At 34.2% G+C, this 20000-nt stretch overlaps 2 protein-coding genes, 2 non-coding genes and 2 pseudogenes across 4 annotated transcripts; 3 read left to right on the top strand and 3 right to left on the bottom strand.

The window, feature by feature from the left end:
• Positions 1-165: 165 nt before the first annotated feature.
• LOC125313432 lies at positions 166-2013 on the bottom strand (annotated as a pseudogene).
• A 5549-nt stretch (positions 2014-7562) lies between these two features.
• TRNAP-UGG lies at positions 7563-7636 on the top strand. Its single transcript has one exon. It is a non-coding gene; the product is annotated as a tRNA-Pro (tRNA).
• A 167-nt stretch (positions 7637-7803) lies between these two features.
• On the top strand, positions 7804-7877 carry TRNAW-CCA. Its single transcript has one exon. It is a non-coding gene; the product is annotated as a tRNA-Trp (tRNA).
• Positions 7878-10845: 2968 nt separating this feature from the next.
• LOC125313435 (cytochrome f-like) lies at positions 10846-13330 on the bottom strand. The gene is given in 2 exon segments (XM_048273173.1): positions 10846-12008; positions 12011-13330. Coding segments are annotated over 2 exon segments (960 nt in total). The 5' UTR covers positions 12369-13330; the 3' UTR covers positions 10846-11406.
• Positions 13331-15568: 2238 nt separating this feature from the next.
• Positions 15569-19833, bottom strand: LOC125313434 (ribulose bisphosphate carboxylase large chain-like). The gene is given in 2 exon segments (XM_048273172.1): positions 15569-18526; positions 18528-19833. Coding segments are annotated over 2 exon segments (1449 nt in total). The 5' UTR covers positions 19686-19833; the 3' UTR covers positions 15569-18235.
• A 128-nt stretch (positions 19834-19961) lies between these two features.
• LOC125313433 overlaps positions 19962-20000 on the top strand; it is a 3695-nt pseudogene continuing 3656 nt past the window's right edge.

Raw genomic sequence — 20000 nt, 5'->3', positions numbered from 1 at the left:
ATATAATGAAAAATCATTTCACCTTTTTAGTTGGAACTTTAGGTGGTTCTCGAAAAAAGATAGCGAAAAAAATTATCCCTAGAGTCGAGACTAAGAGGAATGTATAAACCAATGCTTCCATAAATTCGATCGTGCTTTACAATTATAGCTTCCATACCTGTTCTGTTTATTTGGGATTATCTCCCAGACAAAAAAATAAAGAAAAAAGATAAGAGAAAAATCAAGTATCAGACTACTTGTCTTCTTGTAGTCGGATCTCCAAGTTTTTGGAATGTTCCAAATTCCACTTGAGCATCCAAATCCGGGTCAATACCAGCAAAAACATCTCTGAACAAGGTTCGAGCACCATGCCAAATGTGTCCGAAGAAGAAGAGCAGAGCAAATGAAGCATGTCCAAAAGTAAACCAACCCCTTGGACTGCTACGAAAAACACCATCGGATTTCAAAGTAGCACGATCTAATTCAAAAATTTCACCTAATTGAGCACGTCTAGCATATTTTTTCACAGTAGCAGGATCACTATAACTGACTCCATTGAGTTCCCCACCATAGAACTCAACAGTTACACCTACTTGTTCAACACTATACTTTGATTCCGCCCTTCGAAAAGGAACGTCGGCTCGAACAATTCCGTCTCCGTCTACCAAAACAACCGGAAATGTTTCAAAAAAGTCGGCATACGACGTACAAAAAGTTCACGCCCTTCTTTATCTCGAAAGATAGGATGTCCTAACCACCCAACAGCTATTCCATCCCCGTTGTCCATTGAGCCCGCTCTGAATAATCCCCCCTTTGCCGGATTATTACCGATATAATCATAAAAAGCTAATTTTTCAGGAATTTTAGACCAAGCTTCGGATAAACTTTGATTTTTGGCTAGCCCAGCACCAACTCTTCGATATATTTCTTGCTGGAAGTATCCCTGATCCCATTGATAACGAGTGGGACCAAATAATTCGATAGGGGTAGTTGCTGAACCATACCACATAGTTCCAGCAACAACAAAAGCTGCAAAAAAAACAGCAGCGATACTACTAGAAAGGACGGTTTCAATATTGCCCATGCGTAATCCTTTATATAGACGTTGGGGCGGACGGACACTAAGATGAAAGAGTCCCGCTAATATGCCTAAAGTGCCTGCTGCAATATGATGAGAGGCTATTCCTCCCGGAACAAAAGGATCAAAACCTTCTACACCCCACGCTGGATTTACAGGTTGTACCTTTCCAGTTAGTCCATAAGGATCGGACACCCATATTCCAGGACCATACAATCCTGTTACATGAAATGCGCCAAACCCAAAGCAAGCCACCCCTGAAAGAAATAAATGAATTCCAAAAATTTTTGGCAAATCCAAAGAAGGTTTTCCTGTACGCTCATCACAAAATATTTCTAAATCCCAATACACCCAATGCCAGATAGCTGCCAAGAAGCACAAGCCAGAAAACACAATATGTGCACCGGCCACGCCTTCGTAACTCCAAATACCCGGATTCGTTATAGTCCCTCCTGTAATACTCCAGCCGCCCCATGAATTGGTTATTCCTAAACGAGTCATGAAGGGTATAACGAACATACCTTGTCTCCACATTGGATCAAGAACGGGATCAGAGGGATCAAAAACTGCTAATTCATATAGAGCCATCGAACCGGCCCAACCAGCAACCAAAGCTGTATGCATTATATGGACAGAAAGCAAACGGCCGGGATCATTTAATACGACGGTATGAACACGATACCAAGGCAAACCCATGTAAATACCCCTTTATCAACGAAAAATAGACACTATGTAACTTTATTGCATTGGAAAAAAATATTCTAGGGACCTCCCCTTTTCGGGGGATTATCTCGGAGAAAAGATGAATATTTTTTCTATTATTTTTTTTAATAAAAATGGAACAATTCGGTTCGTAGGAACAAAGAGAAGCAGATTTATTCTATATCCGATAAGTACCAATACGCAATGGGGGGTTGATACCATTTTCTATGAACGAATGCATACATATTTGTTAATCATTCAAAAGACCTATTCGTAAGAATTTTTTCCCAATCTATGGATAAAATAGGATAAAAGACAATATTATTAAGAAAATAAACGCATTGTTACGCTTCCACATCAAAGTGAAATATAGTACTTAATTCTTTTTTCTTTCATTTTATGCCTATTGGTGTTCCAAAAGTACCCTTTCGAAGTCCTGGAGAGGAAGATGCCTCTTGGGTTGACGTATAGTGCGACTTGTCAGATATATTGGGTCATATGGGATTTCCCCGTTCTCTCCCCCGATCGAGATATCCTCTGTTTCGCCCAAAAAAGATTTTGAATTATCAAAAAATTGGAGCGTGAAGTGAAATTATATCCTTTTTTGTTTTGGAGGGTATTCAAATTTATATTATCAATTAGAAAAGTCTCTAGAATAATTTATGGTTGGACCAATAAAATGAAGTATTCAGACTCCGTTTAGAAAAAACCCAATTGGTAATATATTTATGATTACTACTAATCATATTATAGATTAGAAAATCTTTTTTTTTTTTATATGATAAGAGAGTAATCTTAAACTTTTAATCAAGCGAGTAATATGATAAATACGTCGAATATTTGGCATTGGCAGAAGACATGAATTGAATTGAAAAAGAAGTAAGTCATAGGAAAAAGACGTAGTATTAGTGTCATTTGTCCTATATGTGCAAATAAAAATCGGGCAGACTTTTTTACTCGGAGTAGAGCATAAACCTAAAAGAATTGAAAAAAGGCCCATTCAGGAACAAGAAAATGACATCGTGATTTGGATTAGATCTCGATGAAACAATACATCAATGAGAAGTTTATTTGATAAGTTTAATGGATTTTTTGTGGAGGGAAAGAGGACAAAACCAAAACTCATCTTTCTTGAAAAGTGGAAGAAAAAAAAAGCCGCTTCATTAAGAAATTCAAAAATTAGATTAGAAAAGGGCCCTGCTATGAAAAAAAAAAAAAAAGAGGGCTGGAATCTACACATTGATTCTTTTTTTTCCAATTTTTGTTGAACCGTATGCATCAAAAGGTGCATGTACGGCTCTTAAGGGATACAAATTTTATCCTAATCAACCGACTTTATCGAGAAAGATTACTTTTTTTAGGCCAAGAGGTTGATAGCGAGATTTCGAATCAACTTATTGGTCTTATGGTATATCTCAGTATAGAGAATGATAACAAGGATCTTTATTTGTTTATAAACTCTCCTGGCGGATGGGTAATCCCCGGAGTAGCTATTTATGATACTATGCAATTTGTGCAACCCGATGTGCATACAATATGCATGGGATTAGCCGCTTCAATGGGATCTTTTATCCTGGTCGGCGGAGAGATTACCAAACGTCTAGCATTCCCTCACGCTTGGCGCCAATGAGTTTTTTAAGAACAAAAAAAAAAAACTATGCCTTCGCCATATGAAATAGGAATATTAAGTAATAATAGCATGGCACTTCGAATTCGATATGATAAATTTTTTTTTCAAAACATTAGATTATATTTCGAAAGAGTAGTATGAAATTAGTATAAAATAAAGGGTATTCTCGATTTTATCTTATTTATCGGTGACCATTACCATTTCAGCGTCACAAACTTTTTTGTTTTCACAACAGAAAACTTTTAACAATATTTATGTTTTTGTTATGAAAGAGTACAAAAAAAAAAAAAAAACTTTGGGATTGCTGAATCACAGACGAGATAAATATATAAAAAGCAACGGAGCCATCATAGTATTTTTTAACTGCTCCGAAAGGAAGGATGGTAATTGGATCATTTGCCGATCTGAATCGGATAAACCCTAGATCTAATCTATCTATTTTTCTCTTTCTTCGATCGAAATGGAAGGTAAAGTGAATTCCATTGTATAGCCGTATGCAATACGCAAAGGATGCCTGTACGGTTGCTCAATTCTATCTTTCTTTTTTTATTATTCTTTATCTCTTCTTCTCACCTCATCATGCGAGATAGAGGAACCATTTGTTATATTATCAGGGTAATGATACATCAACCTGCGAGTTCTTTTTATGAGGCACAAACGGGAGAATTTATCCTGGAAGCAGAAGAACTACTGAAACTGCGCGAAACCATCACAAGAGTTTATGTACAAAGAACGGGCAAACCCTTATGGGTTGTATCCGAAGATATGGAAAGAGATGTTTTTATGTCAGCAACAGAAGCCCAAGCTCATGGAATTGTTGATCTTGTAGCGATTGAATAAAAAAAAATAGCAGTAAGTTTACGCAAATCGCCGATTTGAGATTTTCTCTTCTTACTTATTACCGGGTTTTATAATATTCTATTCATCTATTAAATAGAGAAGTAATTCATAATCATCCGGTTAGGATCGATCTAAACCAGCCCACTTATTATGTATACGATTCAACATGCCAACTATTAAACAACTTATTAGAAACACAAGACAGCCAATCAGAAATGTCACGAAATCCCCCGCTCTTGGGGGATGTCCTCAGCGTCGAGGAACATGTACTAGGGTGTATGTGCGACTCGTTCAGATCACCATTGGTAGAAAAAAAGGGAAAGAAATTTTCCAGTATCAATGATCAGTACTAGTGAATAGTATAAAATGGAAGGAAGAAGGCCGTTCACTATCTATATATCGAAAACGAAAAAAAAAGAATCTATTCAATTCTTCTATTGTATATGAAATTTATGGTTTCCAATGAGAAAAAATTCCTCATTGGTAACAAATGGTTACCCCATTAAGCGGGGAAATCCTATTTTCAAAGCCGAAATCTTATGTCTATACTTTTTCAAAAACGGACTAAGAGGGTCAGCTACCCAGCCAATCTTCATAATTAAATACCGTTACTGTATAGGTAGATCTCGTTGTGAAAGACCTATTACTAGATAATTCATGGGTAGAGCCAAAGAATGTGAACTGTACAAGTTGCTAATAGGATTGATAAAATGAATTAAGGGACTCCGGTGTATAGAGAGGACCTCACCGTTTAAGACATAACCATAGAAACGATGGAATCCACTATTTCGTTATTCATTTCTATTTATTACTTTTTTTTGTTTTTTTATACCTAGTATCAATACTCGTTTCGAGGTGAAATGCCTATAAAAAAAGACAAATCGTGGTCGGGAAGGTTATAGTAGCAAAAGCCATTGGAATTTGTATTTTATACATTGGAAAAATCCGTTTTGTTATTAATAAACTAGGAAAAGAATAACTGAAAGAAAGGAAATCAATTAGTTATTCATGAAAGTTTCATTTATTCAATGACTAGAATTAGACGAGGATATATAGCTCGGAGACGTAGAACAAAAATTCGTTTATTTGCATCAAGCTTTCGGGGGCTCGTTCAAGACTTACTCGAACAATTATTCAACAGAAAATAAGATCTTTGGTTTCGTCTCATCGAGATAGAGATAGGAAAAAGAGAGATTTTCGTCGTTTGTGGATCACTCGGATAAATGCAGTAATTCGAGAGAATAGAGTATACTATAGTTATAGTATATTAATACACAATCTGTACAAGAGACAGTTGCTTCTTAATCGTAAAATACTTGCACAAATGGCTATATTAAATAGGAATTGTCTTTATATGATTTCTAATGAGATCATAAAATAAAAAAGGAAATTGTAAGGAATTCGTCAGAATATTTTAAATGGAGTTCGCTGGAGAATGAACTCCGGGAAGGTAGAGTAGAAATTAGTATGATAAAGAGAGTATGATAAAGTCGCCCAAAATTAAATGAGCGAATATGTTCAATATCCAATAAAAAAAGATTTCTTCTTATTCCCCAATTTTTTTTCTTTCGATTTTTCGAACAAAATATCAATCCGTGTTTAAGTTCGGATTTGAATTGGAATTTGGGTTCAATTGAGGAGTAAAGTAAGTCTACTTTTTCTTTATTTATTTATGGTTCTAAGACCAGTAGCTCCAGCGGTCGACTCGCTTCTTTCAAATTGTTTCTCATTATTAAGAAAAGGTAACAAAGATAAAATACGAGCTTGTTTTATAGCAATAGTAATTAATCGTTGTTGTTTTAAGGTTAATCTATTTACCCGTCTAGATAATATTTTTCCTTGTTCACTAATAAATCGACTAATTAAACTCATGTTTCTATAATCAATTCGATCCCCCGATTGGATCGGGGGCAAACGCCTACGAAAAGATCGCTTGGATTTAAGAAAGAGTCGCTTGGATTTTTCCATGGTTTGTTTATTCCTTATCCCCAAAATCCTATTTCAATCTGATCCAAAAAGATTTCGAAATCAAAATATAGGATTTGATTTGGCTTTTTTTTTAGTTAGTTAAATTATGTTAACTAGAATATATAGAATAATATGGTATATTATAGAATATGTCCTTTCGTGTTCCTTGTAAGAGTGACACACAGGCACTTGATTCGAGTTATTTCTTTATCTCCCCGTGAATCGTATGTTTGTAACAATATCGACAGAATTTTCTCAATTCCAATCGACTAGGCGTATTGTGTCGATTCTTTTGAGTAATATATCTGGAAAGACCCCTTGATTCCTTATTAAGACCGTTTCGAACACAGTTGGTACATTCTAAAATAACCGTTACTCGGACATCTTTACCCTTGGCCATGAACCTCCTTTACGTTTTTGATTCAACCAACTCTTCTACTTTCCGCGAAAAAAGAAATAAAAAAAAATAAGAAGTAAAACAACAAAGTAATATTTAGGTATATTTTGAATCGAATTCGATTCAATGTACAGTATTTCATTAAAAGATCTTGTATGATCTTCTTGCCCTAGACACATTTCTGTTCTCACAATATTTTTTCTAAATGGAATTGAAGACTAAACCGGAATTTCGCCGAGGTTGAATCTACTTTTTTATTTCTCTTTTCTCCTTTCTTTATTATACTTCTACTTATTATATTGTATCGAATTCTATTTTATCTAAAAAAAAAAAGGAAAGAGGGGGAGGGATTAGTCACAAATCTTTTGATTCTATCTCTAATCTTCTTCACCCCTTCACATGTCAATAACTAGAATGAAAAAAAAGGGAATGTCAACGCATCCGGAAATAAACGATTGATCTCTATCAAAAGACCTGCTAAAGCCCCAAACCATAGAGTACTTAGTACCGGTGCCACGGAAAGATATGTTTTTAGATCTCGCATTTTAAATCCTCCTTACTTTATTCTTTTTCTTTTTTTATTTATTGTATAATTTATTGTAATGCCTAATGGTAATACATATATGATTCGATATAATATATATGTAAGTAGTTAAGGACCGCTTGTATTTGTACACGGAATTCCTAATTCCAATTGAAATGTATAATGATTCGATAGATAAGATTTTCCTTTTCTTAAAACCGAAAAAGACGTCCCTTTCGACTGAGCATTCCCAAAAGATATTCCTTTTTTTTAGTTATTTTTTGCGATGGGTTTCATATTCATGTGTATATAAGCCTTCTATTATTATATGTTACATGAGAATAAAAAAAGAAAAAGGCAAGATAACTTGGATATATAAATGGAGAAAATAAGGATTTTGAAATAAGACAGGGATTCTATAAAATGACACTGTAGACCAATTGAAAGGGATGTAGCGCAGCTTGGTAGCGCGTTTGTTTTGGGTACAAAATGTCACAGGTTCAAATCCTGTCATCCCTACCTATTACTTCTCGTCTGAGCAGTAACGAGGGATTCTTTGAAATTGATTAAAATCAGGCATACATAATCTTTTTTTTATTATATCATATTCTATATGATAGTCTTATGCATACAAGATGTATTCGGGTTAGCAAAAAAATCCTCTTCTTTTTTAAGAAGATAAGAAAGCGCTCTTAGTTCAGCTCGGTAGAACGTGGGTCTCCAAAACCCGATGTCGTAGGTTCAAATCCTACAGAGCGCGATTCCAGTCTTGGTTAGGTTAGTCCGAAAATGACACTTAAATAATTGAACAGTAATCTTAATTTGACCTCCTTTGGATTAAAGAAAAGAGGAGGTCAATTAAAAAAAAAAGATGTTAATTAATTTAATCAAAGGTCCAACTGATCACCACGTCTGTATTGTAAATATGCAGTTACAAATAATCCAGCTAAAGTAATAGGAATTAGACCTAAGACAATTCCAAATAGAAAAACTTCAATCATTTCAATTTTTTTGAAAGGGAAAAAGGAGAGGTAATATCTATCCCTACATATTAATCTGCATTGCCCATGAATCTCAATGACCGCTAATTGGAAATTGACCCGGTAAGGAACTATAGAGTCTATGAATAACACAGAAAGATTTCTTTTTTCTGCGTTGTGTTCATTCAATTAATTTCAAATAAGTCGTATCTTGGTCAGACCAATAAAGAGAGCTGAGGTTATAGTTAAAGCTGCTAGTAGAAAACCGAAATAACTAGTTATAGTAAGCATGAAGATGAAGGAGCTAAATGAAATGTGTTCTTTTTATACATATGTTTATTAAAGTACTTCCCTAAGTTTCAAGATACGAAGATAAGCAAAAATACCAATTCAAATGAAAGAATAAGTTCAATTGACAGTTGTTAATTCGTCAATCATTATAGACGGGATTAACAAAAACATAGAGTAAGGGAGGTACAAAAAGAGATCAATTAATAATTTGTAATATCTACCTATCCCTTAATTTCGAATCAAGGGATTCATTAGACAATTCTTGAGTAGACTAATATTAAAATAATCAAATAACAATAAATTTGAATTATTAAAATAATAATAATAAATTTGAATCCATATAGAACAGAATTCAAAATCATTTCTCTTTTCTTTTGATCTTTTTTTTTAATCGTATCGAATCTATTTTTCGATTTTAGAATAAAGAGTGACCTTATAACAATAACACCTTTTTTCTTGTCATTTGAGATATTATGTGAATGAACCTACTACTGAATTGAATAAGTAAAAATGAAAATAAATAAAGTAAAAATAAAAAAGGTATCGCACAACTGATCAGATCACTCACGAAAATCAAATCTTTATTTTCGTCCAACTAGATTCTAAGACTAGTAATTCCTATAATTTTCGTTTCTTTGCTAGGTTCTACATTTTTTCCATATTTATTAGAAATAGAAATTGTCTTTTCATATCATAAATTCCCACCCTTGCAGCTAGTTCCAGAAAGAACCTTTCGATCTAATACAAGAAAACAATGTGTGCATCATGAATATTGATTATTCCAATTCTATTTTTTTTTTTGTTCTCTTTTTTTTTCAATACTATCTACCCCTTTTACTTGTTACTCTACGAATAAACAATTCCTCTTAAAATGAAAATGAAAAAAAAAAGAGAACAACAAAAAACTCTTCTACAGTTTAAGCTTATAGTTCTGAAAAGGAGATTTTCCAATTTCGCATCGAATTCAATTGTGTAAAAAATGGAGAGAAAGAAACCTTATAGAAATTGGAGAAATTGGATATGGAATAGTACATGCATGATTCTATATCGACAAGCAACAAGAAAATAATAAAAAAATTATCTAGTACTTCATTTCCATACTGATTAAGATTGCGTTGCTGTGTCAGAATAAGGATAGCTATACTGATTCGGTATACTCGAAAAACACCCTGGGTACAATATTGACGATCTAACAAGTATGGAACTTCAGTGAATTGCCATTTACTGATATCATCTTTTATGGAATCGATCCCCCCTTTAACTGTACAAGAATATGTGGAGCTCAGCATGTCTGGAAGCACAGGAGAACGTTCTTTTGCTGATATTATTACCAGTATTCGATACTGGGTTATTCATAGTATTACTATACCTTCCCTATTCATTGCGGGTTGGTTATTCGTCAGCACGGGTTTAGCCTATGATGTGTTTGGAAGCCCTCGTCCAAACGAATATTTTACAGAGAGCCGACAAGGAATTCCATTAATAACTGGCCGTTTTGACCCTTTGGAACAACTCGATGAATTTAGTAGATCTTTTTAGGAGGACCCAATGACCATAGATCGAACCTATCCAATTTTTACAGTGCGATGGTTAGCTGTTCATGGACTAGCTGTACCTACCGTTTCTTTTTTAGGGTCAATATCAGCAATGCAGTTCATCCAACGATAAACCTAATACAAATTATAGAGCTACGACACAATCAAACCCGAACGAACAAAATGTTGAATTGAATCGTACCAGTCTCTACTGGGGGTTATTACTCATTTTTGTACTTGCTGTTTTATTTTCCAATTATTTCTTCAATTAAGAGAAGAAAAAGGAATAGTAGAATACTAAATAATAATAAGAATTATCTTAACCCATTCGGAAGGATCACATCTCATAATTATCTATGGCTGTTTATGTCTTTAGCATGACAACTTGATGAAAGAAATGGTGGAGGGAAGCGGGATAAATGGCCGATACTACTGGAAGGATTCCTCTTTGGATAATAGGTACTGTAACTGGTATTCTTGTGATCGGTTTACTAGGTATTTTCTTTTATGGTTCATACTCCGGGTTGGGTTCATCTCTGTAATAATCTAATAATAAGATGAACTCAGTTGGAGATATGAAAGCTTAAGAAGGCAAGAATCCCCTTCTTAAGCTTTCATAATATTTTATTAGTCGAAATAAAAAAGAAATAACTTTTCCCGATTAAAAAAAAAACTTCATTTTCTCTGATAATGTTTTTGAAAACTTCATTAATTGATTTAGAACATCTCTTATTCGCTGATAGTATCTTATCCATCTTTCAAAGTTAGAAGAAAGAATCGCTCGATTTCATTTTCCTGAATGACACAATTACAATATATATTTCTGGCGATAAGATATTATGCAAAGCAAATCGTTTTCGAATAGATCCTCACTCTATTTAGTATCTCATCAAAGTTGAATTTTTTTCTAAGTTCATTAGAATAGGTTCTATTTTATCAAAAAATTGACCTCTATTTTTTGTTTGTTCACTACTTTATATATGTAATAAATATAAAAAAAGGGTTCTAATAAACCTGGAAAAAAATATAAACTAAGGATAGTAATCTTTTACGAACAGATCAAAAACCTTATGTAGACACAAGAAAGAAATGCAGAAAATTCCTTTCTTGTGTCAAAGAAAAGACTAAGAAGAAGGCGAATAATCCTTTGTTTTCTATTCTCCACTTACTTATCTTATGTTTAGTATCCAGTAAAATTTTCGATTTTCTTCTATTAGAATAGAAAACGATTGATCCATTCTATGACATTTCAATCTCACAAGAGTGACCTAGTGACACCGCTCGAATTTGGCTTGAACAAAAAAGAAGAGATAAAGTCAAATAATCTTCTTTCCAATATACATACTATGACTAGGAATGCGGTACAAAAAATTCCCGATATCTACATCTGGAATAGAAACAAGTAAAAAGCTTTTTATAATTTTGGATCATACATAACATAATTGAATTCTTTTTACGAACTTGATATTGGAAATTCGCGAATCTAGAAATTCATTTCGGACAATTGAACCTTCTCAAACTGTTTCTTCTTAAGAACCAAAAATATTTGTGCCAAAATAACAGATGCCAAGAAGAACAAAAGGCCTTGGACACGGAATGGATCTTGAAGTACTATTTCTGCGTCCCCTTGACCAAATCCACCCACATTAGGATTACTCGTTAATGGCTGATCAAGTTTGATAGATTCGCCTTCGGAAACAAGAAGTTCTGGCCCTGGGGGAATAATATCAACCACTTGACGTTCATATGACTCATCCGATATGGTTATTTCGTACCCCCCTTTTTCTTTTCGTATGATTTTACTTACTACACCAGACGCTGTAGCATTATAAACTGTATTGTTACTCTTGTTCCCATCGGGATAAATCTGACCCCTTCCTCTGTTCCCGCCTACATATATGGGATATTTTAAGAAGTGAACATCTTTATTAGTAGCGGGGTCCGGGGAAAGAATAGGAAAGGTGACTTCACTATATTTCTGACCAGAAACAGGACCTATCACAAGAATATTTTTTTTAGTGGGGCGATAGCTCTGAAAAGACAGATTGCCTATCTTTTCTTTCATCTCGGGCGAAATACGATCGGGGGGGCTAATTCAAATCCCTCAGGTAAAATAAGAACAGCCCCCACATTCAAACCTCCCTTTTTACCATTAGCAAGAACTTGTTTAACTTGAATATCATAAGGAATTCGAACAACTGCCTCAAATACAGTATCAGGAAGTACCGCTTGCGGAACCTCAATATCCACGGGCTTATTAGCTAAATGGCAATTGGCACATACAATACGCCCGGTCGCTTCTCGTGGATTTTCATAACCCTGCTGTGCAAAAATGGGATATGCATTTGAAATGGATGTCCGAGTTATGATATATACCATCAGCGATACGGAAATAGATCGAATAATCTCTTTCTTTATCCAAGAAAAGGTGTTTTTAGTTTGCATGGTCCAATCATTGATCCCGAAAATTTCTACAATAAAATTAGGTAGGTCGCTTGTATAGTTCCCTATCCACAATTCTGCTATTTAGTTTACTGAAATAATTTTACTGGAATATAGTAGTAAGAGAAATCCCAGTAGGGTAGAAAGAGTAAGTACGTCTTCAAATTGAAATGCTTTGCTTATGTACCTTATGTTACAAAGTAACAAATATTATAGTTGGATCAATCATTCATTGAATGATAAATCACTACAAGTGATGGAGATATACGATTTAAATAACGGAAGATCCAATATTTAAAAATTGTATCCAGAATGACTGGAAAAGTAGAAACAAGACCAGATATAATTTGATCGTTGTGAGCAAATCCAAAATCTTTGTAGACATAGCCAATCATTAGTTCCCAACCATGGGGCGAATGGAATCCGATACATAAATCAGTTAATAAAAGAATAGAAAAAGCTTTTATTGTGTCGCTTAAGTTATATAGGAATTCTTGAACCCAAGAGTTAAGAATAGCAAGTTCTTCATTACCCAGAATAGAATAACCACTTAAAATAATGAAAGAGGTTATATTTGTCGATAAATGCAAAATCATATGGATATGATCCTCATTGTGCATCTTGATCAATTGCATCGTTTCTTTGTGGATTTCTATACGAAGTGTTTGTAGATGTATTTCCGGGTATTCTTTTATCATTTCGTCCAAGAGTAAGAGTTCTTCCAATTCTATGAATTTTTCTAGAATACTCTTTTCTTGAATATCGGTCAAAAAAGTTTCGGATTGCCTAGTATTCCACCAATTAGTAATCCAAAATTCAAGACATTTATTAAATGAGAGAGAGATCCACCAGGGCAAAAATACTATAGATGTAAGATATAGAAGAGGAAGAAATGCTTTCTTTTTTGCCATTTTTTCTTTTCATCTTTGAATTGTTAATGAACCCACCTCATTTGTTGAATCTATGTGATCTACTATTTCTATTAACCCTAAGTTCTATTACAAGGCATCGGACCTATGAATTTATTCCCTGTTTTTTATTTGTGATTCAGTAGTTATTCCTTGAATTTCGAAAGAATACAGAAATAAAATACCCGTTTCGAATGACGAAATAATAAAAAATCTTGTTTCCAGATACCTCAATTGAATTGATCAAATTCGAAGCCCTTTTCGATGAATGCTTAAAAGAACTAATTCAAGCAAGTAATGAATACTCTATTATTCGGATTTTAAGCCAAAAGAACTCCTTTTGTCCTTTCTATCAAAAAAGAAAATCTTTCGAAAAAAAAAAAAAATGGCCGGCTACCCGCAATTAGAGTCCAGGAAAAATGGAGAGAGATTTATGAAGAATATTTTGATCTAACGATCACAAATTCAAAACCTAATGATCAAAAAAAAAAATGAGTGGCAAAACAAGACATAAAAGTTATCCTTATAAGAGATCCAAGCAATCCTTTGCCTTTGATCATTAAGAAACACAAAAGATAAAAAAAAAGTTCGGTTGACAAAAGAAAGGAGAGAGAATTTACAAGATATGATCTATTTGTATCTAACCCATCAATTCATATTGAAAATAAAAAGAGAAATCCTTTATTCCGAAATGTTTTGATATACGAGGAGATGAATCTATTATTTTATTTCGATTTGCTACTTTTACTTGTTTTTTACTGAATTGAGTTGAGTGGATTTTCATACGCATAAATTCTTTTTTATGCGGACAAAAAAAGTTTCGTTTTATGGATGTTCCATATACGTCTACTTTGACTCGAATGAACGTTCTGAAAAAGCTTTATTAAGCTATGCTATGCTGAAGAAAGAAAGAGAATTCTTGAATTTTTTCCCTGCCGGAATTTCTTCTTTAGTTAAAGTTCATTTCAAAATACTTCAATTGGTACGCGCAAGAAATAGGCCAATTCGGCGGCTTTTTGCTCAATTTCACGCGGAGTCAAGTTCTCATCAGTGCGCGTCAAGGGAACGTCCCCCTGTCCTTTTATTTCCATATAAAGGACACGACGAGCATAAATACCTTCTTTAACTTCTATTCGGATGGACTGAATATCTTTCATACGAAATCGTAGGAAGATACGACGATTTTTTCCAGGAAATCCCCAACGAAAAATACACACTATTCCTTCTTTTCTATCGAATCGATCATAGCCACTACCTACATTCCACGAAATTGTGCACCACAAATAAGAACTAATAAAGAGACCTGCGATACCGTAGAAAGACATCACGATCCCTTGTGGAAAAAAAAAGAATTTGTTGAGACGGAACTAAAGATATCCAATTCTTACCGAAATAACTGGAAGATCCAACTAATACGAATCCTAATGAACCTAAAAAAAGGATAAAGGCCCAGCAGAAATTACTTATTTTTCGAGACCCCACTCTAAGTTCTATCCATATATGTTCTGATCGCCAACTCATACTAGATCCAGTTGCATTTTATTGGAATTGAGAAAATAGTCCAAATGAATTTGACTTTCCTTTTTTTGTTTCCGAAGTAACTCTCATCAACTAGCGTTATTCGGATGTAACCCTTTAGGAGTAATTCATCTAATTGGTTAGATCAAATTGGTTAGGTCTAAAATAAGAATATCCTTTTTATATGATCTCCTATAGATATCCACATATAGATAGATTGACTTTACATTTCATACATCCACCTCGATTCCGATCTCTTTGAAAATTGCTATAATTTATTTACCCATATATTTACGCATACATAAGAGCTATGTTCGGAGGAAACCGCCATATTCTACTAAATAGATATCTGTGTTATCTATATCTAAGTCTTGAAAAAAAATAGATAAGATTCGCACCTATCGAATCTAAAAAATCTTGTTTTTTTGAACATGAAAAGATAAAGAAGCCATTGCAATTGCCGGAAATACTAGGCCCACTAAAGGCACAAAGAGAGAAGGTAAGTTGTTAAGAGTTGTCATAAAATGGGTACCTCGATTTAATATTTGTACCTGTTATTGTTAGAAAGATATGTTAGAATAATTATAATTCGTATATAATTATATTGAGTATATCTAAGTGAGTATATATATTAAATAATAAGTGCAAGGAATGGATAATTAAATAAATGAGACTTATTCTTCTTTATCTTTCTACATGAAATATACGTATGATAATCTATTCTATTATTGTCTTAAAATTCGAATTCAATTCGAATCTTTTTTTTATTAATAAATAAAGAAATAAAGAGTTTCTTACAAATTCCCGAAGGATTCGTTAGAATTCAATCCAACAACAGGATTCTTAGTCAAAATAGAGATTCTCAGAAGATATAGTCGAAAGAAACTCTATATCTATATTTTCTATTTTTGAATTATATATACCATACATACGAAGCAAGAAGGAAAGATGACCCTCGGTTTCTTTTATTTGCCTTGACCAATTTGAATTTCGAAGAAGGAACAATTTTTTTTATATTGTTGATAGGGGTTTCCTAATTAATAATCAGTAATATCGGTATAAAAAAAGAATTATCCACACGATTCTTTATACAATTTAGAATTCAATATTATTGATTATGTCACCAAAGAAAAAAGAAATTCTTCCTTAGAATTTTTACTTTGATTCCGACAAAATGCCTAATTGTTCGCTACAAATACAAAAATGTAACTAAATAAAATAACAATAATTTTACTTTAGGCTCCACTTAACTTAATAAGTGAATTTTAATTCAAAGGAAAAAAAGCGTGAAGCTTAAATAACTCACTCAGAATACCCTTTAAAGGATTACGTGGTACGATTAGATCGAATAAGCCCTTATGGAATAAATATTCAGCCGCTTGTGAACCTTCAGGTACTATCTTATTCAATGTTTGTTCAATTACTCTTTTACCTGCGAATGCAATGTAAGCATTAGGTTCGGAAATAATGATATCCCCCAACATCCCAAAACTAGCCGTTACCCCACCAGTAGTAGGGGATGTAAGGATTGATACATAGAACAACTTTTTATGGGATTGATAATCATATAAAGCGGCAGATATTTTAGCCATTTGCATCAAGCTCAAGCTTCCTTCTTGCATACGTGCTCCTCCGGAAGCACACACTAGAATCAGAGGTAAAAATTTATTGGTAGCGTACTCGATCAAACGGGTGATTTTCTCGCCTACTACTGATCCCATACTACCCCCCATAAACTGAAAATCCATAACTCCAATTGCTATCGGAATACCGTTTATTCGACCTGTGCCTGTTTGAACAGCATCGGTTAATCCTGTCTTTCTTTGATAAGAATCAATACGATCTTTATAGGGTTCCTCCTCCGAATGAAATTCAATAGGATCCAGAGAAACCATGTCTTGATCCATAGGATCCCAAGTACCTGGATCAATCGAAAGTTCGATTCGATCTGAACTACTCATTTTCAAATGATATCCACATTGGTCACAAATATTCATTTTGGACTTCAAAAGTTTCTTATAATTTAATCCATAACAATTTTCGCATTGAACCCACAAATGCCTATATTTTTGAGTCAAATCGAAATCAGTAGAATTTTCTCTTCGAGTGAAATCAATACCATTCCTGCTAGTTCTTATACTGGAGCTCCCCCTTTCATTACTATTTCTACTTTCACCATAAATGTAACTAGAAATGTAACTGTCACTGGAATTGTCACTACTACTTAAAATGGAACTCTCAATACAGATTTGAGAAACAAGATAAGAGTTAATGCAACTAGTAATGTGATTATTCCAACTGTATTTAGTATCATACATGGAACGATCACAGGGTGGATCGTCATTCTTAGATCCATTCTTCAGATAAGTATAAGTCCGATAACTAAAAAAAGAACTTTCTTGTTCACTCAGTAAAGAAGGATCATTGTCAATCTCAAAAATTTGATTAGTAATATCAAAATATATGGAATATATATTCCTATTACTATCTCTAACCAAAAAGGTGTCATCAGAGATAAAATTACGAACGTCCCTGACACCCACTAAATGATTAGCATTACTGTAACTAGAACTTTCACTCCAACTATGAATCTTTTTATCCGTATCGTTTATAACCGGATCTTCACTTACACTGGTTTTTTCAATAGGATCACCAAACCTATCAATTGATTTACTTAGCCCACACCTGTATTCTAATTTTCCTTTATACAACATCGAATTGAACCACCATTTTTCCATAGAACTTTCTTGCCCCTATTTACATGAAAATACAATAGATGAGATGAATAGTCATTCGATGAAAAATAATTTGAATATTTCACATTTTATATCGGAATAAGCATATAGATCCAATCACTGGATCAGTAACTAATAAAATAAGGAATGAGTAAAGGATTTTCTTTTGTTTTGTGAGAACCCGGAGTATTACTTCGCTATAACTATATATATGATGGAACTCCTTTTTATTATAGAATATTCTAAATATTTTTTTTTGAATTCGAAATGGAAATAGCGATTTCCCTCATCTTGTGTCAAATTCGCATCGAAAAAAAAAGAAATATTTGTTCTCTTTTATCAAAAACTTTTTTCGTAAAATCTCGTCTATTCCAACACGGAACGAAAAGGACAATATACAGGATGGGTAGAAGAGGTTGTGATACTTGACTCCATTCATGATCCGAAACTAAGGGATTAAAAGAATACACCAATCCTAAAGACCCATAAGATTAATTGTGGATCCAACACAACAAACAAGAACAAACAATAGAAGCATTTCAATTGTTTATTTAGTTATGTTTTTTTATCTTGTATATCTATCTAAATATATCTATATATGAGATAGATAGACTAAATAGAATCTTTGTATTCGGCTCAATCCTTTTAGTAAAAGATTGGGCCGAGTTTAATTGCAATTCAATTAAGGGAACGAACGGTAATTAGTGGATTACAAAGTATCCATTGCTTGGAATTCAAATTTGATCTCCTTCCATACTTCACAAGCAGCAGCTAGTTCAGGACTCCATTTGCTAGCCTCACGGATAATTTCATTACCCTCACGAGCAAGATCACGTCCCTCATTACGAGCTTGTACGCATGCTTCCAGAGCTACTCGATTCGCTACGGCACCCGGTGCATTTCCCCAAGGGTGTCCTAAAGTTCCTCCGCCGAATTGTAGTACAGAATCATCTCCAAAGATCTCGGTCAGAGCAGGCATATGCCAAACGTGAATACCCCCCAGAAGCTACGGGCAGAACACCTGGTAGAGAGACCCAATCTTGAGTGAAATAAATACCGCGGCTTCGATCTTTTTCAACAAAATCATCACGTAGTAAATCAACAAAGCCCAAAGTAATGTCTCTTTCTCCTTCAAGTTTACCTACTACAGTGCCAGCGTGAATATGATCTCCACCAGACAGACGTAAGGCTTTAGCTAGTACCCGAAAGTGCATACCATGATTTTTCTGTCTATCAATAACTGCATGCATTGCACGATGGATGTGAAGAAGTAGACCATTATCTCGGCAATAATGAGCCAAGCTAGTATTTGCAGTGAATCCCCCTGTTAAGTAGTCATGCATTACGATAGGAACTCCCAATTCTCTGGCAAATACAGCCCTTTTCATCATTTCTTCGCATGTACCTGCAGTAGCATTCAAGTAATGCCCTTTGATTTCACCTGTTTCAGCCTGTGCTTTAAAAAGTGCTTCGGCACAAAATACGAAACGGTCTCTCCAACGCATAAATGGTTGTGAGTTCACGTTCTCATCATCTTTCGTAAAATCAAGTCCACCACGAAGACATTCATAAACTGCTCTACCGTAGTTCTTAGCGGATAACCCCAATTTAGGTTTAATAGTACATCCCAATAGAGGACGCCCATACTTGTTCAATTTATCTCTCTCAACTTGGATGCCATGAGGCGGGCCTTGGAAAGTTTTCGTATAGGAAGTAGGGATTCGCAGATCCTCCAGACGTAGAGCGCGCAGGGCTTTGAACCCAAATACATTACCCACAATGGAAGTAAACATATTAGTAACAGAACCTTCTTCAAAAAGGTCTAAAGGGTAAGCTACATAACATATATATTGATTTTCTTCTCCAGCAACAGGCTCGATGTTGTAGCATCTTCCTTTATAACGATCAAGGCTGGTAAGCCCATCGGTCCACACAGTTGTCCATGTACCAGTAGAAGATTCAGCAGCTACCGCAGCCCCTGCTTCCTCAGGAGGAACTCCAGGTTGAGGAGTTACTCGGAATGCCGCCAAGATATCAGTATCTTTGGTTTCATAGTCAGGAGTATAATAAGTCAGTTTATAATCTTTAACACCAGCTTTGAATCCAACACTTGCTTTAGTCTCTGTTTGTGGTGACATAAGTCCCTCCCTACAACTCATGAATTAAGAATTCTCACAACAACAAGGTCTACTCGCCATAAATTCGGAGTTAATGAAAGCTTTCACAAAATCATCAACGAATATTATCAACTAATCATAATGGTTCTTTGATTATACCATGGTATTTGATTCGCCAAATACATCATTATTGTATACTCTTTCCTATGTATGGCGCAACCCAATTCTTGTTTTTGAAATTTTGGATCCCTTACTTTTTTTGAATCCAAATATCATATTGAAATAATAAGAAATTTACTCTTGACAGTGATATATTATGTTGTATATGTAAATCCTAGATGTGAAAATATGAGGAAT

This window comes from Rhodamnia argentea, unplaced genomic scaffold (assembly GCF_020921035.1).
Source record: "Rhodamnia argentea isolate NSW1041297 unplaced genomic scaffold, ASM2092103v1 Rarg_v2.28, whole genome shotgun sequence".
Lineage (NCBI taxonomy): Eukaryota > Viridiplantae > Streptophyta > Magnoliopsida > Myrtales > Myrtaceae > Rhodamnia > Rhodamnia argentea.
The sequence above is the reverse complement of the archived record's forward strand: the minus strand, read 5'-3'. Positions and strand labels throughout refer to the sequence as shown.